Below are 16,716 nucleotides of genomic sequence, written 5' to 3'. Positions count from 1 at the left end.
TAGCAAAGCAATGTAAAAATAATAACTAACATTTGTATTGCACTTTTTATGTGTGCCAGGCACTGTTCTGTCTACCTGTACTAATGCGTTTAGCTTAATGCTCACAACAACCCTATGGGAGAGGTACTGTTCATATCGCCATTTTACTGATGAGGAAACTGAGGCACAGAGAGGTTAAGTAGCTTGTGGAAGGTCACACAGCCAGCAAGTGATACCATCAGGGTTTGAACTGGGCAATGAGGTGTCAGAATTTGTTATTGTTTCTATTCCTATAGCACAGCGAGGAGGGGAACGCAGCCCCTGTTTGGAGAACACATCCAGCAGGCCTCCCGTAACCCACTGTGTGAGATGAAATGATGGTCCTACATTGCGCTACAGCCAGCCGCCCACAGTCCACAGCAACAGATCTGGCGTGCAGGGACATGGAGAGCTCAGATAATGAAAATCACGTGTTGTGCAATGAGTAGCTAGAATAAATGCCTGGATCTCATTTTGAGGAGTGCGCTGGCATCCCAGTTTCAAATCATTTGTTTTCCAGACCCGCTCTGGGATGAAAGTGCTGATGCGCCGTAAAATACCAACAGGCAGGATGCTGGAGGGCGCAGGAGCCGCCAGGGTTGTGCCGCCAATGTTCATGCTGACTTGTTGGCATAACGTGCAGCAGCGCCAGCTGCTCTGCTAAACAGTGGAGCCCAGACGCTGTGTCGATTTCCGCACGGTCAAGGCAAATGCTTCCCGAGAACTGTCAGGATTTTCATACTGGGTTGGCCTCGGGACCACTGAGCCAGCATCTACCCTTGACAGATGCAGAGAGAGATGACCTTTAAACCTAGGGATGTTCTCCAAATGCAGTTCCAGCTGAGCCAGTGAGATCTGCATGTTTATCGCACCGTGTTCTGTCTTCTCTTTCTTTTCAGGCGGCCGGGATTGCTCACCACCTGCAGTGCCCTTTCGGAGGCGGCGGCTGGCACGGAGGCCAGGCTACATGAGAAGCTCGGCCGGGCCTGGGATCAGGTTCCCCTCCCCAGCAGTGGGCATGCCGGCCCGGGTCCTGGGAGGGGTGTGTGGCGAGGAGTCCCACCACTCTGAGTCCAGAGCCGGACAGTGCAGCCTCGACCCAGGAGGCCAGTGTCCAGGCCTCTTGGTCAGGAGCCCTGTTCCTAAGAGCACAACAGCCCCTGCTGTGACCTCTGTGGGCCACCCAGGCCTGGCTCTGACCTCTGTGAGAGGAACCTCAGCACGCTTTGGGATTCAGCACAGAGCTGGCGCCAGACTGCCCGACAGGCTAAGCAGGCCCCGTGGCCCTGGGAACGCCGGGTGTCGGCCAGAGTATTCATCCATGGACAGTTCGGAGGCCCCGTGCGCTAGCTGGGACGCAGCCTGCCGTGAAGGAGCAAGGGGCACCCGGGCAGCAGGCCCCCTGGCACCAGCGGAGTTGAGTAGCAGCAGCTGCAGCCTTGGAAGTGGCCGCTTAGCCCGCTCAGCCCCTCCTGGCTCTCACGATGCCTTCACCTCGAGCTTTAGCTTCATTCGGCTGTCACTGGGCTCCGCTGGGGAACGTGGGGAAGCGGAGGGCTGCCCGCCATCCAGAGAGGCCGAGTGCCGTCGTCAGAGCCCCCAGGAGGTGGGCGCCAAAGCTGCCGGCTTGGACAGGCCCCACGAGGACCCTCGATACCTCTCTTGGCCCTTCGATCTCTCGCCTGCTCAGGGCTCGGCAGACTCCGCCTGGGCTGTAGGGAGCAGCTCCAGGACGGAGCATGAGATGCTTTCTTGCCTGGACGTGGATGCTGATTCCTCCTGGTCCCCGGATCCCCTGTTGGCTGACTGCGGAGGTGACGAGGGCGGCGGCTCGGGGGATGCCCATCACTGGGACGCCCTGCTCAGGAAGTGGGAGCCCGTGCTGCAGGGCTGTCTGCTGAGCAACCGGAGGCAGGTGGAGGTCGGTGTCTCCTTGGCCACGAGAGCTCAGACTAGTGCCGGGCAGAGGGCAGAAATGAGGGTGGTGGGCTTGGGCTCAAGCGACTCCCCTTGGAAGCTGCAGCAGCTCCTTTTGTGGCTGCTGCACAAAGATGTCGCTGCACTTCTGTCTCTTTGAGTTCAAACGTAAACCTCTCTCCTTTCATCTCTGTCGCTTAGGTGCTCAGGTTCGCTCCCCGCTGGGCTGCGGCTCCTCCGTAGTCCCTGGCCTGGGTGAGACGTGGCTGCCAGGCCTCTCTCTGCTTTGAAACAGGAAACTGGGGGCAGGGCGATGCGGCTGGCTGGTGTTTAGAAGGGGTTGAGAGGTACGAAATGGGGATGCCCTGCACTGGGGCCATCCTGGTCTTCCTCTGCGTTTGCTCCACTCGTTTCCTCCCATCCTGCTGCAGTGGGGGCTGCCTTCCCTAGAGTCAGGGGGCTTCATTCTGACCATTAAACCTTGCTGGCCCTCAGTTTCCTTATTTAGAGATAAAAACACTCATAGGATTGTTCTGAGGCTCAATGAGAAGTAGGTGCTTTGGAGATGAGGACAAGCTGGGCTCACGTCAGCCAGCATTGTCCAGTTACCTGAGAAGCAGGTGCAGCCGGAGGTCGGCAGGGCTCTACCCCCCCAATTCCCAGAGAAACCCAGGTAGAGATACTTTGTGGCTGACCCACTGACAGACTGTTTTCGTTGTGGGGTGTGTGTGCATGTTTGTATGTGCTTGCACGTGTGTGTGTGTGCACATGTGCATGGGAGTAGGGAAATAGAGCTCTCACTCGTCAGGCATTCGGTTAGACGGTCCAAAATGTGGAAGTTCTTGTTCATCCCCCGCAGTTGCATCTTATCTACTTTCGATTCTTTTCCTGCAGCCCGATGTTCCTAGCCCCGTCCCTGTTTGCCCTATTTGGCCCTCAGGGACCTCAGCCCAGGTCTCCGATTTGAGACTTGGAGAGAGAATGAAGGTAGAGCAGAGATGCAGGCCTTTTTCTGGGCGGTGTTTGGACCAGTCCAAAACCAATGCCATTTTCCTTCCCTGTCCTAAAGGACCTCACGCAGGCCGCAGCCGGCTTCCACGGCTGCCTCTCCCTCACTCCCCATATCTGGCTTCGTCCTACTGCAAACCTGCCTCTCACGGCCACGGCCACGGCCTTGTGTCACATCCGAGTTATCTTCCACTGGGGTTTTGCAAGAGATCCTGTTGCCCTCCTGCTGTGTTTCTCTTCTCCAGTTTGTCCTCTATGAGGCCAGTGGAGTAACCTTTCTAAAACGTGGGTGGGACAGTGTTATTCCTTGGCTTAAAGCCTTTGGTGGCTCCTTGTTGATCTCGGGCTAGCTCCGGGCTCTTATCCTGGCAATCAAGACCTTGCCCGATGTGCCCTCAGCCAGCTCTAGCCCCTTACTCCTGCCGGCTCCAGCCATGTGGTGCCGAAGACACCAGGGAAAGCTGTGCCCCAGGCCTTTGCTCACTTTTCCCTCTGCCTGGCATGACCTTCCTACACTTTTCCACTTGCTGAGCTCCCACTTATTTCTTTTGTTGAAGGTCCGAAGCCACTTCCTTGTGCAATATTTCCTAAGAGACAGGGTCTCGCTCTGTTGCCCAGGCTGGAGTGAAGTGATGCAATCATAGCTCACTGTAGCCTTGAACTCCTGGGCTCAAGTGATCTCCTGCCTCAGCATCCCAAGTAGCTGGGACTACAGGTGTGCACCACACCCAGCTAATTTTTCTTTTTTTTTTTCGTAGAAATGGGCTCTTGCTATGTTGTCCAGGCTGGTCTCAAACTTCTGGCCTCAAGTGATCCTTCCACTTCGCCTCCCAAAGTGCTGGGATTATAGGCATGAACCACGGTGCCCGGCCACTTTTAATAATAATAATTTATTTGTGGTTCCAACTTCTCCATGCGACCCTGAATTCCACAACCATAGGTCACTTCTCTTAGACATTTTCAGATGTCTGATGCCTAGCACATTTCTGGGCCTCCACAGGTGTTTAATTTTTTGTAGTGAAATAATTAATCTTATTAAGATGGGCCAAAGATATCTAATCGACAGACTTCTTGGGTTGAATGTCCAATGCAGAAGAGAATGTGAGAGGTAGGCACACAAAGAACAAAGACACTAAGTGGAGATTGACATCATTATATTTTTTTCAACTCTAAATGTCAATTTTCAACACTGCATTTCAGAGACTTTTTTAAAAAAAAATCTTGGCAACATATCTGCATTTCTCTATCTCAAAAATTCAAGTTTTGACCAAGTGAGGCAAAAGTCAGAATGCTGTTATGCAGGCCAGCTCCCCTCCCTCCCAAATAACCTAACAGAAATGGGCCTTGGCAACAATCCTGCTACAGTCCACAAGATTTGGCCCTCTGGGTCCTGGTAGCATCAATAGCTTCTTCCTTCCTTTTGACTCCTTTTACCAGGATGTAGATCATGTTCTCCTGACAACCTAGAGTTTTGGGTAAACTGCAGTCTGTTGGACCCTGAGATCATGTGGCTCTCTGGGGCCCCACCCTGCCGGGGGCTCACATGCACCCTCTCTAGACCACTAGGTCACTGGAGGGGCCTGGGAGCCGAAACCCCAGGGCCTGTGGCTTAACCCACTTTTTGGAGATCATGAGGTTTAGTTTTAGAAAGAAACAAAACCAGCTGTAAATACATCCCTTCCTTTCTCCTTTATTGCCCAAAGTCAGTTTTTAAAAGTAAATAATTGGTCATAACCCACTAGAAAGTTATTCCTGGGGAAGAGAGGCGCGGTGAACCACGCATGCCTGGTGCTGTGTCTCCCATGATTTTCCTGCACTGCTGGAATTGTCGAGGGGGCCCTGCGGCCTGTGGGGTCCTGCCGGCACATGTGAGCTGACCCAGGGAACTTTGCAGCGTGGAGGGTGAGTGGGGCCGCCTGCAAGTGACGGCTGGCAATGTCCCTTCCCAGCTGTGTGAGCGTAGGCAGTTCACTGAATTGTGCTGTGCCTCGAGATGCTCCTGTACAAAATGGGGACAATGACCTCATACCTACTTCATTAGACCGAGGATAAAATGCGCTGGCACACGCAAGGTGCTTCAGGTGGGGTCTGGCCCCAAGCAAATACCCTGAACATCATCCGTTTTTATCATTAGAGAAGTAGCTCCAATGAAGAGAGTCTGAGTCAAAAAAAACCAAGTTCTGCTTTCTTCCCGTAGCTCAAAGTAAACTCGTATCTAGTCTCAAATGACAGGCTGTGGACACAATTTAACTGTAGTTTAGGTATTGTCTGTGGTAAAACAACACCTGGGTGAGGGAAAACATGACTCCATCTTTAATCACAGTCATATGCCACATAATGACATTTGAGTCAACAATGGACCGCATATGTGATGGTGGTTCCACAAGATTATAATATTGTGTTTTCACAGTACCTTTTCCATGTTTAGATATGTTTAGATGCACAAATACTTACCATTGTGTTACAGTTGCCTACAGTGTTCAGTAGAGTCATGCAGGTTTGTAGGTTTGTAGCCAAGGAGCAATAGGCCACCCCACATAGCCTAGTGTGCAGCAGGCTACACCATCTAGGTTGTGTGGTACACTCTAGCATGTTTGCGCAACGACAGAATCTAACAACGTATTTCTCAGACTGTATCCCTGTTGTTAAGCAATGCATGACTGTATCTGAATATCTGTTGTGTGGAAGAAGAATTAACCTTATTCAGAGTAGTGGGAATGACAGAAAGGACTCTGTCCAGGGCATAGGACCTACAGGAAGGCAGATCTTGCTTCAGCAGGAGAAAGAACTTCCTGATAGTGGGAGTTGTCTGCATGAGGGAGGCTGCGTGGGGTGGGGCTATTTTTCCCCTGTGTTCATGCAGAAGCCCGAGATTGCCCATTTGGGCTACTGGTGAGGCTCTCAGGACTGGGGAGAGGGTGAATTGAGGATCTTCAAAAAGATCGTTTGAGAGATAGGATGCTAGTGTTTTGGGGCTTTTTGGACATTCTAATTCCTCAACCCCCTCTCTCTTCTACTTAGGTAAGAGTGTGAATCTCAGGAATTTAAGTTTCAACTCCTTTTCATATGTGGCTGATCCCCAGTATTGATGTATTCTATACGTGTGAATTGGTCTACTTGCTAAAGGTTATTGATAACTCCAAAATCAATACTCACAGCACTTGCATGGTCATTTTTGGACATGCACAGAGTGGCAAAATATTTGAGTCACCTGATGTGCACGTTACCAGCTGAGGTGGAACAACGTCAATGCTCTGCCTTCTCGTTTCAGCCCTCATACCACACACGAGTGTCCTTCTTGTGGTCTATTTAGTGCCATATTTTTTTTCACATTTCTGTGCTTTTTGTTGGAGATTTTGGTGTTTAGAATGGCCCCAAGCATAGTGCTGAAATGCTGTCTAATGTCCTAAGTGCAGCAAGGCCATGAGGAGCCCCATGGAGAAAATACACACGTGAGATGAGCTTTGCTCAGGCATGAGTCATGTGCTGTTGGCCATGAGCTCAATGTTAATGGATCAACAATATATATTCAATAAGGTGTTTTTAAACAGAAATACACATAAGATATTGTTATGTATTGATTGGTTGAGGAAAATTTTGTGACCAGAGGCTCGTAGGCACCTACCCTGTATTTCTCCTAGGAGCACACCTAGGTCTTCTCTAATTCAGTGCTCGCAACAGCTTTACAGAGCATCACTGCAGTGCTGTGCATAACGAGAACCGAGAGCGTGTGTGTGTGATTTACGCTGCCTGGAAATAGCCACCCAGGAGCATTGCCGGTTGCGTGGGCCTGAGAAGATAGTGATAAAGGCAAGTGCTAACGGGGCATGCAGAGGAGGGCAGTGGCGCGAGCCTGCAAGGTGGGCCCCACTGAGGTCGTGGAAGCTGATGAGAAAGGAAAGATGTTACCTGTGTGCCTCCCGTGGGTTGTGGCACTGTGTGTGACGTGGCCACGGGGGCTGTGCGTCCAGCAGTGATGGACATTCAGACATGCCCCAGGGCAGGCAGTTCAGGGTCTCACCGGGATCATTGCATGAGGGGCCCGTGGTAGGGTGGGCTTTGGATGTCAGTGAATTTTTTGACCTTCTTTCCTATATTTCTTCTGCTTCAGTTCTAGTAAGTGTTCAACGGTTCCGTCATCTGGGTGTGGTGATGGTAACGCTATAGCTTTGTATGGCCATCGAACTACTCACACAACCCTTCTATCCCTGATACATAGGACTACGTCACTGGTAAAACTCACAGTTGTGCTATAGAGTCATTCAAGGACAAAGGTTTAACATGATTATTTGTTCATTCAGAAAGTGTTTGCCCACGACTACCAGGGCGGTGCCTTGAGCTAGGCTTTGGAGATGGTGTTATTGATAGTTAGGACAGGCCAGGAACAAACAGCAACACTGTATTAGAGGTTCCACAACACAAAACCGTGTTTCTTGCTTATGCTTCAAGTTCCACAGAGGTTTCTGGGGGCTGTGCCATAGAGTCACTAAAGAACCCGGCCTGTGCTATATGAATGTATGGCCCCTTAGTCACTGAGACAAGGAAGAGCACACTACGGAGTCCTTGAAGAGCAATGAAATGCATCAGCACGGGAAGTGACCCCCATCACGTCCACTCACATGCCATCAAGCAGGACATGGGGGAGAAATCCTTCCATGTGCCCAGAGCTGAGCAAAAACAAATAAGGGTGAGCACAGCATGTTCTTCATGGGTACAAAATAGTTTTTGCCCTCCAGATGCTCAAGGTTGAATGATGTGCACAAACGAAACAAAACGAAGTAAAAGGATAGCTATACCGTGGTGTGATAGGGACTAAGATAATTTCTTGGAACTCCATTCTTCCAGCGGCTCAGACTGAAAGCCTTGGTGTCATCCTGACTCCTCGTCTCACATCCCGCCTGGGATTTATCAACGAATCCTTTGGCTCTACCTTCAACCCACCATCTTCTCAACGTGTCCAGAGTCAGACCCCCTCTCCCCATCCTTGCTGCTGGCCTTGCACTCCCTGCAATCCAAACTCCCATCGGCGCCCTTCTGGTGTATTCCATGGCCGCTTACCAGGTCTCTCTTCTGCTGCCCTTGCCCTCGGCAGCTGAAATGAAACTATTAAAACATAAATCAGATCATGTGCTCTTTTGCCCGAAACCCTCCATTGGCTCCCCACGAATTTCAGAGTAAAATTAGAACTTTTAAGTGGTCTCCATGTCTCTTCACAATGCTTTCCTCATTACCTTTCTGACCTCATCTATAAATACAATTTCCCCTTCAATCAATCCACCCAAACCAAGTGGGTTCTTGCTTTCGCTTGCTTTTCACGTCACTTTCACTTCTTGCTTTCCTACCAGGAACACTTCTTTCCAGAGCTTTTGGACTGGCTCTTTTCTCCGTGGGAATGTTTTTCTCCCAGACAGCCTCGTGGTTCACTCCCTTACTTCACTCACTTCTAAGTCTTTGCTTAAATGTCACTTTCTCAGCGAGATCATATTTAAAATTGCAACACTCGTCCTCTGCTAGCATTCCTGATCTCCCTTACTTGGTTCTACTTTTTCCTTTTCTCATAGCACTAATCACTGACTAAGGCACCATAAAATTTCCTTACAGTTGACCCTTGAACAATAGAAGTTTGAACCGTGTGGGTCCACTTGTACCTGGATTTTCTTCTGTCTCTGTCATCCCTGAGACAGCAAGACCAACCCTTTCTCTTCCTCCTCCTCCTCAGCCTACTCAGTGTGAAGATGATGAGGATGAAGACCTTTACGATGACCCACGTCCACTTAATGAATAGTAAATATGTTTTCTCTTCCCTATGATTTTCTTAATTAAATTTTATTTTCTCTAGCTTACTTTATGATAAGAATACAGTATATAAAACATAAAAAATATTATAAAATATATATTAATATCTGTTTATGCTATTGTTAAGGGTTTGGTCAACAGTAGGCTATTAGCAGTTAAGCTTTGAGAGTCAAAAGTTATATGTGGATTTTTAACTGTGAGGGGCATCAGTGCCCTTACCCCTCATGTTGTTCAAGGATCAACTGTATAATGTTTATTTTTTTGTCTAGAATGTAAGTCTAGAGGGCTAAGAATTTGGCGATGTATCCTCAGCACCTCAAAGATTGCCTGGCACCTAAGCGTCACTCAGTGAATATCTGATGGATGATCTATGAGTAGAAGCAAGTACAGGTCACGATGGCATATGGAAGAGGGACATTGAACACAGACTGGGGGAGACAATACCTGAGCTAGTGTTGAAGGAAATGTAGGTGTGAGCCAGGCAAGGAAGGGGAGGAAGGTGTTTGTAGGGAACAAGCCCAAACGCATTCACTGACGGTCAGGCCAAGAATCCACCTTCAGGAAGTCTCTGGGTCTCCTGTTTAGAAGAACAATGATTACAAGTGAACAGACTGGTAATACCCACATGAGTGACTGGATCATTGAGTCTATATGCAGGTTAAATTAGACTGTGCCTTTTCCTCTTATGGACAATATTTGAACTTTAGGACCTTTCTGAAGGGTTTTGTGAGGGCCTTGCTGTCCTCCTACCCAGCCTTGGGGACAGCCTGCTGCGCTGAAGTGCATGCTTTTCTCTTGGTTTCCCTTCTAATTTTGGTGTGTTTACCTTCGTAATTTCAATGTGATTTTTAGAACAGAGACCATTTGGTCAGGAAATTTGTATTCCTTCTCATTATGCATTTTTTCATGCAGATAAGGGCACAGTGTGATGTTTTTGTTTAAAATAACATTCTAACTTTTTCTGTGGATTTTATGCTCAAATTACACGTCTTCTTTATATAATCTTTTTTGGGGGAGAGAAACAAATGCATCTGGCATTAGAAAAATGTGCATTTGTGGTTTTTCTTCTAAAGGAGAATAAGTTCAGTTTTGAAATGGTTTCTAAATGTTCTTAGTTTTTGCAAAATAAGTTTGCTTGAATGCTATTGTAATTGGTTTTTCATTTCCCCCCCTTCAAACCAACATAGGTAACTTCCTTAAGATTAAAGCTTCAGAAACTTCAAGAAACAGCAGTTGAGGATGATGATTATGATAAAGGTGAGTTTTAATTTGTTTACTTTTCCCCATAATGTCCCACTTCTCTTCCCCTCCTGTCTCCTCGCGACCTTCTGCACCCCAGTGAATTGTGCAACCTGCTCCTCTCGTCACTGCCACTGGGGCACAGTAGACTGTCTCACAACACTGTTGTTTTGTGTATTTCAAAGCAGTTTCTGACCTCTGGGTTATCAGTGCCACTTTGTTGATTTTCCAGAAACACTTGGAGTCCTTGCACAATAAAAATTACATTAACTTATCATTTGCCTGGACATGGTATGATATATCTATAGTTCATTCATTCACCCAAAAAATGATTTGTTGAGCACCTATTATGTGCTAGATAATGTGGCAGGCAGTGAGAGTAGACACAGTGTCTGCCCTTGTGATGCCAGTAGATATGCGCCCTCGTGGGGCTTTCCGACTTCATACTCTCTGGGACAAGAAGTAGGAAATGAGAGATGAGAATTATGAGAAATAGGAATTCCAGAGATGTCAGGCTGTGCTAAAGGGGGTCACGTGCATCAAATTTCCACACACATGGCCTAAAATACTCAATATGGAAAGGAGAAGTTACAACATGAGGCCAGAAGATAGAGGAGTTGGTCAGAAGCTGGGAAAAAAGAATTAAAACGAGGCACCAAAATAGGAGTTGGGTGAGAAGCAGACAGGAGCTAACATGGGGGCTGACTGGGCACAGGGTAGACTGAGTCAAAGGAAGGCTTTCAGGTGTGATTGGCCTGGGAGGAATCTTAAGGGTGTTAGAGGCTGATTGTGCAAGACCTCACACCGATTTCTGCTGGGCGTGAGAAGGAGAGAGGGCTTAAAATGACTTTAAGTTTCCCCCAGACACCCATCAACTTGATAGGTACTCCTGATGGTGTACATCCAGGGTTGGTCTGGAAATGGCATGTACATTTAAGGATTCTTTTTGAAACTGGTTAGCCTTCAAGGCATGGGACTTCAACCTTCCTGGTCTGTATTCTGATACTCTCACTGAATAAGTCACAAGCTGTTGGAATCAGGCCACTATAGGAATAAGGTGAGTGATTTCCAAGGGAGGTTGAAAATCCTGTTCTAAGGACTGTGCAGAGCTGACGCTGTCTGGTATACTCACTGCATATGCCACTGAGGTTGGTTTTGGAAATGGGACGGGGTGGGAGGAAGGGAGAAGGATTTGGGGCTGAGAGTGGGACCCTTTAAACTCTCCCACTCCTCCTCCTACAGGATGCTTGATGCTGGTGGAGGACGAGGGGCCTGGGAGGGGAAGCCAGTCTGAGGCCAGGGAAAGGACCGCCACAGCCCCAGCGAAGGCTCTGTGGCCCTGCGCACAGCTGTAGACAGAGAGCAAATGAGCTGTTCCCAGACCAAGGCTCACCCACTGACTTTTGTCTGTGAGACAATTAAACCTAGTTTTGAAGTTCCCCACCATTGCACAGATTTATTTTCCTTGCCATAGGTTGAGTCTTGGTCCCTCCACCTTTAACGACACTGTGGCACACAAAGCCTGCAACACAAATAGAAAACCGTGTCCTATTTTTTGTCCTCAGGACCTGGTGAACTTTCTTCACTTGGTTCTCTCCATGGGCTTCATTAAACCAAAACCTCACTTCTTCAGTCTTTGTTCCCAAACATCTCTGCAACACCTAAGGGAACGAAGTTTCATAGGACACACCTCATCAGGGAAGCTGAAAGAATGGAGGCATCTTTCTTTAGTCTTTCTGCCTGGTTTCGTTCTTGTTGGTACGTCACTGTCAGATGGTGGGCTCATCATATTGTATTTCCAAACGCCTTCCAGGTGATTGGGGTGTGCGCTGAAGTTTGAGAATTGTGGTGCAGGTTTACTCCATGGAGAGCCAGGCCTGGCGGGGAGTAGCCAGCCGAGTCCTGGAGGTGGGGGTTTAGTCTGTGGGCTGCATCCTCCCCACCCACAAGGAGTCCATGCAGTGGACAAACACCCTGCTAGGCACTTAACACGCTGATTCACATACTGCTTTTGCTCCATTGAAACTCCAAACCTGTAAACCTGGTTCAGTGTGTTGAGAGGCAAATGTTCTTGTGAAATGTGCAAAGTGCCTGGCATATGGCAGGTAGGCACTCAATAAATGTGTGAGGGAATTAATAAATGACTTGCCACCTGAATGCACAGAGGCCATGAATGGCAAGCTGGGGTGAGCAGCGAGAAAGGACTCTTGCCATTTCAAGATGGGATCAATCCCCGGCTCATCTGCAGGGACCAGGGTGGGGGTGGGGGTGCACGAGGGGGAAGATTTATGTGCAGAAGTTGGCTTATGTGAAAAATATCTATTAAGCATCCACTCCATATAACTGCGTCTCAGACTTCGATGTATGTATGAATCACTTGGGTCGGTAACTGGTTAAAATGCAGATGCTAAGTCAGTCTGGGGTGGGGCTTGAGGCTTTATTTCTAATTAGCTCCTAAATGCTGCTCATGCTGCCGGCTTGTGAGCCACACTTTGAGTAAAGATGGCGTATAAGGAATCAAAACAATGCCATTTATAAAGACGCGCCAAATGCTATCCTCGAGATTCACATCTCAAGGAGTATATAGATCAGGAGGGGAGACGCCACAGTGCACGGTACTGATAAAAAGCCATGCATAACATGCCCCTTAGAATAAGGAACCACAAAGTGAGTTCCAGAAGGGGAGAAATCACTTCTGCCAGAGGTTGGGGTGCATGAAGGATCAGAGATATGGAGGAGGTGGTAGTTTAGCTGGGTCTTGAAGGATGAGTGTGATGCAGCTGGCAGGGCATTCTACAGAAGAAAAGAGGTAGGAAAGGCACTGTTGCTGCTAGCCACCATCCAGAAGTCTGGCTGGCTTGAAAAGAGACTGGAATCTGGCTGCTATCTGAAATGGATCACAGCAGGGCCCAGTGCTCAGCCCTGCACATAGTAAGTGGTCAGTAAATTCTTGTACGTTGATCGCTAAGTCATTAGGAAAGTTTGGATGACATTGAGGTGGAGAATTTGTTTTAATATTTGTTAAAATAGGATTCGAATCCAGTTTCTTTTCCAGTCTACCTTATCCAGGGTTACTAATAAACATTTGCAGAATTGTTGAGATTTTTATTATTCATACTCTATGTTGGAACTTGCTTCTTTTTCACTGTTAGGAGTGGCTATGCAGCCTGGCTGTGTCTCGGGGGAAGGGGTCTGCTGGAATCCAAGAGCCAGGAGAAACCAGCGGGCGATCTTATCTCCCTTTGTTTTTGTTGCTTTTTTAAATCTTTCTTTTTTCTAGTTTCACTCATAAAAATGACTTTGTGTTCCAGAGAAAGGAGCAATTGGCACAGAATGGAAAGTTCCATGTTTTATCTCATCAAAGTGCTGGAAAATTTACCCACTAATGCCTTGTGGGGAAACCTTCTCAGGGCTCTAATTACATCTCTCCCTCGCCAGGGAAGTAAAGTTAATATTTCCTTATATGCCTGCAGAAGGCTGGGAGGGCTTGGGAAAAAAAGAATAATGCCTTTTGGTATTGGCTTAGGGTCTTTCTCCAAGAGGCTCTATCAGTTTCAACTCATTAATGCATGTCTCGTGCCTGTGGTCAGCCGAGGGCAAGTTCGACACCTCGGAGTCCTACAGAGAGAAATTGTGGTCCAAACGTTGGAGATGAGGAGTCAGGCTCTGTGGGGAATGGTTTTCCATGTTGTTCCTGCATTGGTTTGTGCCCACGATGTCCCCCTGACTGCCCACGTCCCAGGTCCACTCGTGACCATGCATGCCATTTTGCTTCCGAAGTGAGCAAGGGGAGATTGTTGAGGAGGAAGGAGCAAAATTTCCAGAATTCAGCATTTCAGCGATAAATGGCACAGCCAGCTTTGCCCTGCTTGTTGAGAATTTCCTTCTTGGAGTCGCCAGCATGGAATTACTTTCTTGATCCTTTGTCTCAACTCATATCCATTATGACAAAATTCTAGCATAATAAACATTTGGAGGCATTGAAAGAAAAATGATCGCAGCCGAGACCAACTATAAAAACACTCCAGGGCGAGACCAGCTCTTGTCTAAATTACCATAATCTCCATTTTTCTGAATTCTGTCTTGAATAAGATTTTTCTCTCTGCAGTTACTCTTCGGGGATGGTGTGCAAATTACCCAACCCGACACCCCTTCCTTTCGTGGGGATCCTGCCCTGCACCTCCCTCAGGGCCTGGCGTCCGAGTGGCTTCCTGGAGCCTCGTGGTTAGAAGCAGAACCCGTGCCACAGAACTGTATATGTGACTGAGCACGGCAGAAAGCCACCGGTTCCTCTGCAGTGCATTTCAGTCCAGGCTAGAAAGAGGAAAACAAGATTGAATAGGATCCGGCCATTTTTGTATCCCCCAGATTGCCAGAGTCAATGGGAGGTAGATGCCATGTGGGGCCCATAGAACAGAAATGCCACTCGTGCCAACCTGTATTATTTTCCTTCTGACTTAAAAAGTGGACTGCATTTGGAGTCTGCTCAGACAGACAGGCCCAGCAAAATCGCCATTTTAAAATGTCTACAGAGAAAAAAGCAAAGGTGGCCACAGGCAAAATTTCCACCTGCCGCTCCCTTGAACAGGCACTTCCCTCCCTCCCTGAACCCAAGCACTTTGGAACATTCTAGTTCTTTCCTGCTCTTTATAGAGCTCTCCCCCCTTTGCTATCAGGGTTGCTCACAGCATCCCCTTGTCTTGAGATAACACCCAAATCTGTTGATTTAAAAGAAAAATCAACAGCTCAAATCTCAAGGAGGTGTCATGAGCCTCGCAGCACCATTGGCACCCATGAAAAATGCCAAGTTAGACCTGCAAACACAAATGAGCGATGCTCAAAGTCACCATTGGCCACCATCTCTGCCCTTAACTGACGGACTTGTAAGTTCCCTTGTAAACGGGAGGAGAAGCTGAGATAACGCAACCAAGTAAAGAAAATGGCATTTTGCATATATCCTTTTCCTGTGATGTGTTTGTCTTATTGTATAGCTGATGCAGCGGGGACAGTTATAATCCTGACTGTTGAAATCCCAAAGGTTAAAATCCCTAAGGATCAAAATTCTTAAAGTTTAAATCCCTAAAGTCTAAAATCCTGAAAATCACCATCTTGAAAGGTTAAAATCCTGAATGTTAAAATCCTGGAAGCTGAATTCTAAGGAAGGGATTTAGTGCATCTTCAGTTGTACACAGGATAGTGCGTCATGCTAAGTGGGACTAGTACCTTGTTAGTGTCTTTATTTGGCAATTAAGCATGGTCTAAGGAGATGTGCATGGGTGCCACATTGACAAGGGGTGGACTTATGCATTTAATTTTGGGTGTTAACTCGCCTGGAGTAAGGAATACCTCGAAACCTGGCGAAGCATTATTTTGGGTGTGTCTGCGCGGGTGCTTCCAGAGGAGATGAGTGTGAGTCTGAGTGGCTCGATGGTGAGGGTAGGGGGGAAGATCTGCCCTTAATGTTAGTAAGCACTGTCCAATTGCTGGGGGCTCAGAGAGGACAAATGCAGAGGCAAACTGGTTTCTCTCTAAGAACTGGGACAGACTTTTCTTCTGCCTCCATGGACATCAGAAATTTGACTTCATAACAATGCACTATCACAATGTTGACTTTGTGCATGTACGTACAAACGTGGAAACCTCCTCAGTAAAGGAAGAGACGTCCTTTTGGTACATCGGTGTTTGTGAAAGATAAAATTTATCAAGATCTCTTCTCTTTGGTGACTGCATGTGACTCCTGTCGCAGTTCTGTTCTATGCTGGGCACTTTCCCATATGTCGTCTGATTAGATCCCATGATCACCACGGGAGGAATCGTTGCTGCCGCTGCTTTTCCATCGAGGCCACAGAAGCTGCTCAGAGGGGGACTGGCTGTGTGCTCTGGCTGCCCTACGGTTTTGCCTCCTGTCTCCGCTGGGTCTGGAACATTTCGTCTCCCAGAGTGGAAGTCTGAACTCTGTAGAAGTTGGAGGACAAAGCTTAGCTAGGAAGTTTCTGAATTCTGGAAACTCTTATTTACATGACAACTAGGAAACGAACCGATGAACACTCCATGCCAGGATGCACCAGGAAAACTTCCAACATTTTATCTAAAAAATTAGTCTATTAGGAAATTAATACTTGTGTTATTTTAATTTTAACCTTTAGCATTATTCTCAGAAAAGCTTATATGTATGCCTCCTCTTCTTTTAACCAAAAACTTAAAAATTGGGAGATGAACTATATGTTAAGATAAGCACATCATCGAAAAAGAATCTGTACAAAATGTCATTAGTTCAGCGTGGTTGCATTGTCTTAGCTTCTTTCCCTGTTTACAGGAGAATTTACAGTTTTGCAACTTAGGCAGAGATCTTAGCCACTGGTGACTTTGAGCATCTCCTATTTGTGTTTGCAGGTTTAAATGTTGGCATTTTTCATGGGTGCTAAGGGTACAATGAATCGGGTGACACCTACTTGAGATTTGAGCTCTGTGCACAGACCCAAAAGTTTATTTGCATATAATATATTTTCTTCTCATTGGTAGCATAAAATGTGATTTCTGTGTGTTGCCTTCTCTCCTTGGTGTTCCCTCTGAGTGCACACTAAATTCTTTCTAGGTCTTGGTGGGATTTCTTAGAACTCCCGCAGCTCTGGAGGTAGCAGCACAGTGGCACAGACATCTTGATGGCTGTGTCACAGTATGTTCCTCTCTGAGAATGTGGCCACACTGCTTTGCATTCTCTGACTGTGAGGAATCCAT

General features: G+C 47.5%; 1 protein-coding gene across 1 annotated transcript in view; it reads left to right on the top strand.

Annotated features, from left to right (window-relative positions):
- The first annotated feature begins 562 nt into the window (after nucleotides 1–562).
- DISC1 (disrupted in schizophrenia 1) overlaps nucleotides 563–16,716 on the top strand; it is a 289,071-nt gene continuing 272,917 nt past the window's right edge. Inside the window, exons 1-3 of the mRNA XM_012660159.1 lie at nucleotides 563–569; nucleotides 918–1,939; nucleotides 9,927–9,996. Coding sequence (XP_012515613.1) covers nucleotides 563–569; nucleotides 918–1,939; nucleotides 9,927–9,996 — 1,099 coding nt within the window. The remainder of the gene's footprint in view (nucleotides 570–917; nucleotides 1,940–9,926; nucleotides 9,997–16,716) is intronic.

The sequence above is a fragment of the Propithecus coquereli genome, unplaced genomic scaffold (genome assembly GCF_000956105.1).
Source record: "Propithecus coquereli isolate 6110/MARCELLA unplaced genomic scaffold, Pcoq_1.0 Scaffold66, whole genome shotgun sequence".
In the NCBI taxonomy this organism is placed as follows: Eukaryota; Metazoa; Chordata; class Mammalia; order Primates; family Indriidae; genus Propithecus; species Propithecus coquereli.
This window is presented reverse-complemented; position numbering and strand designations above follow the sequence as displayed.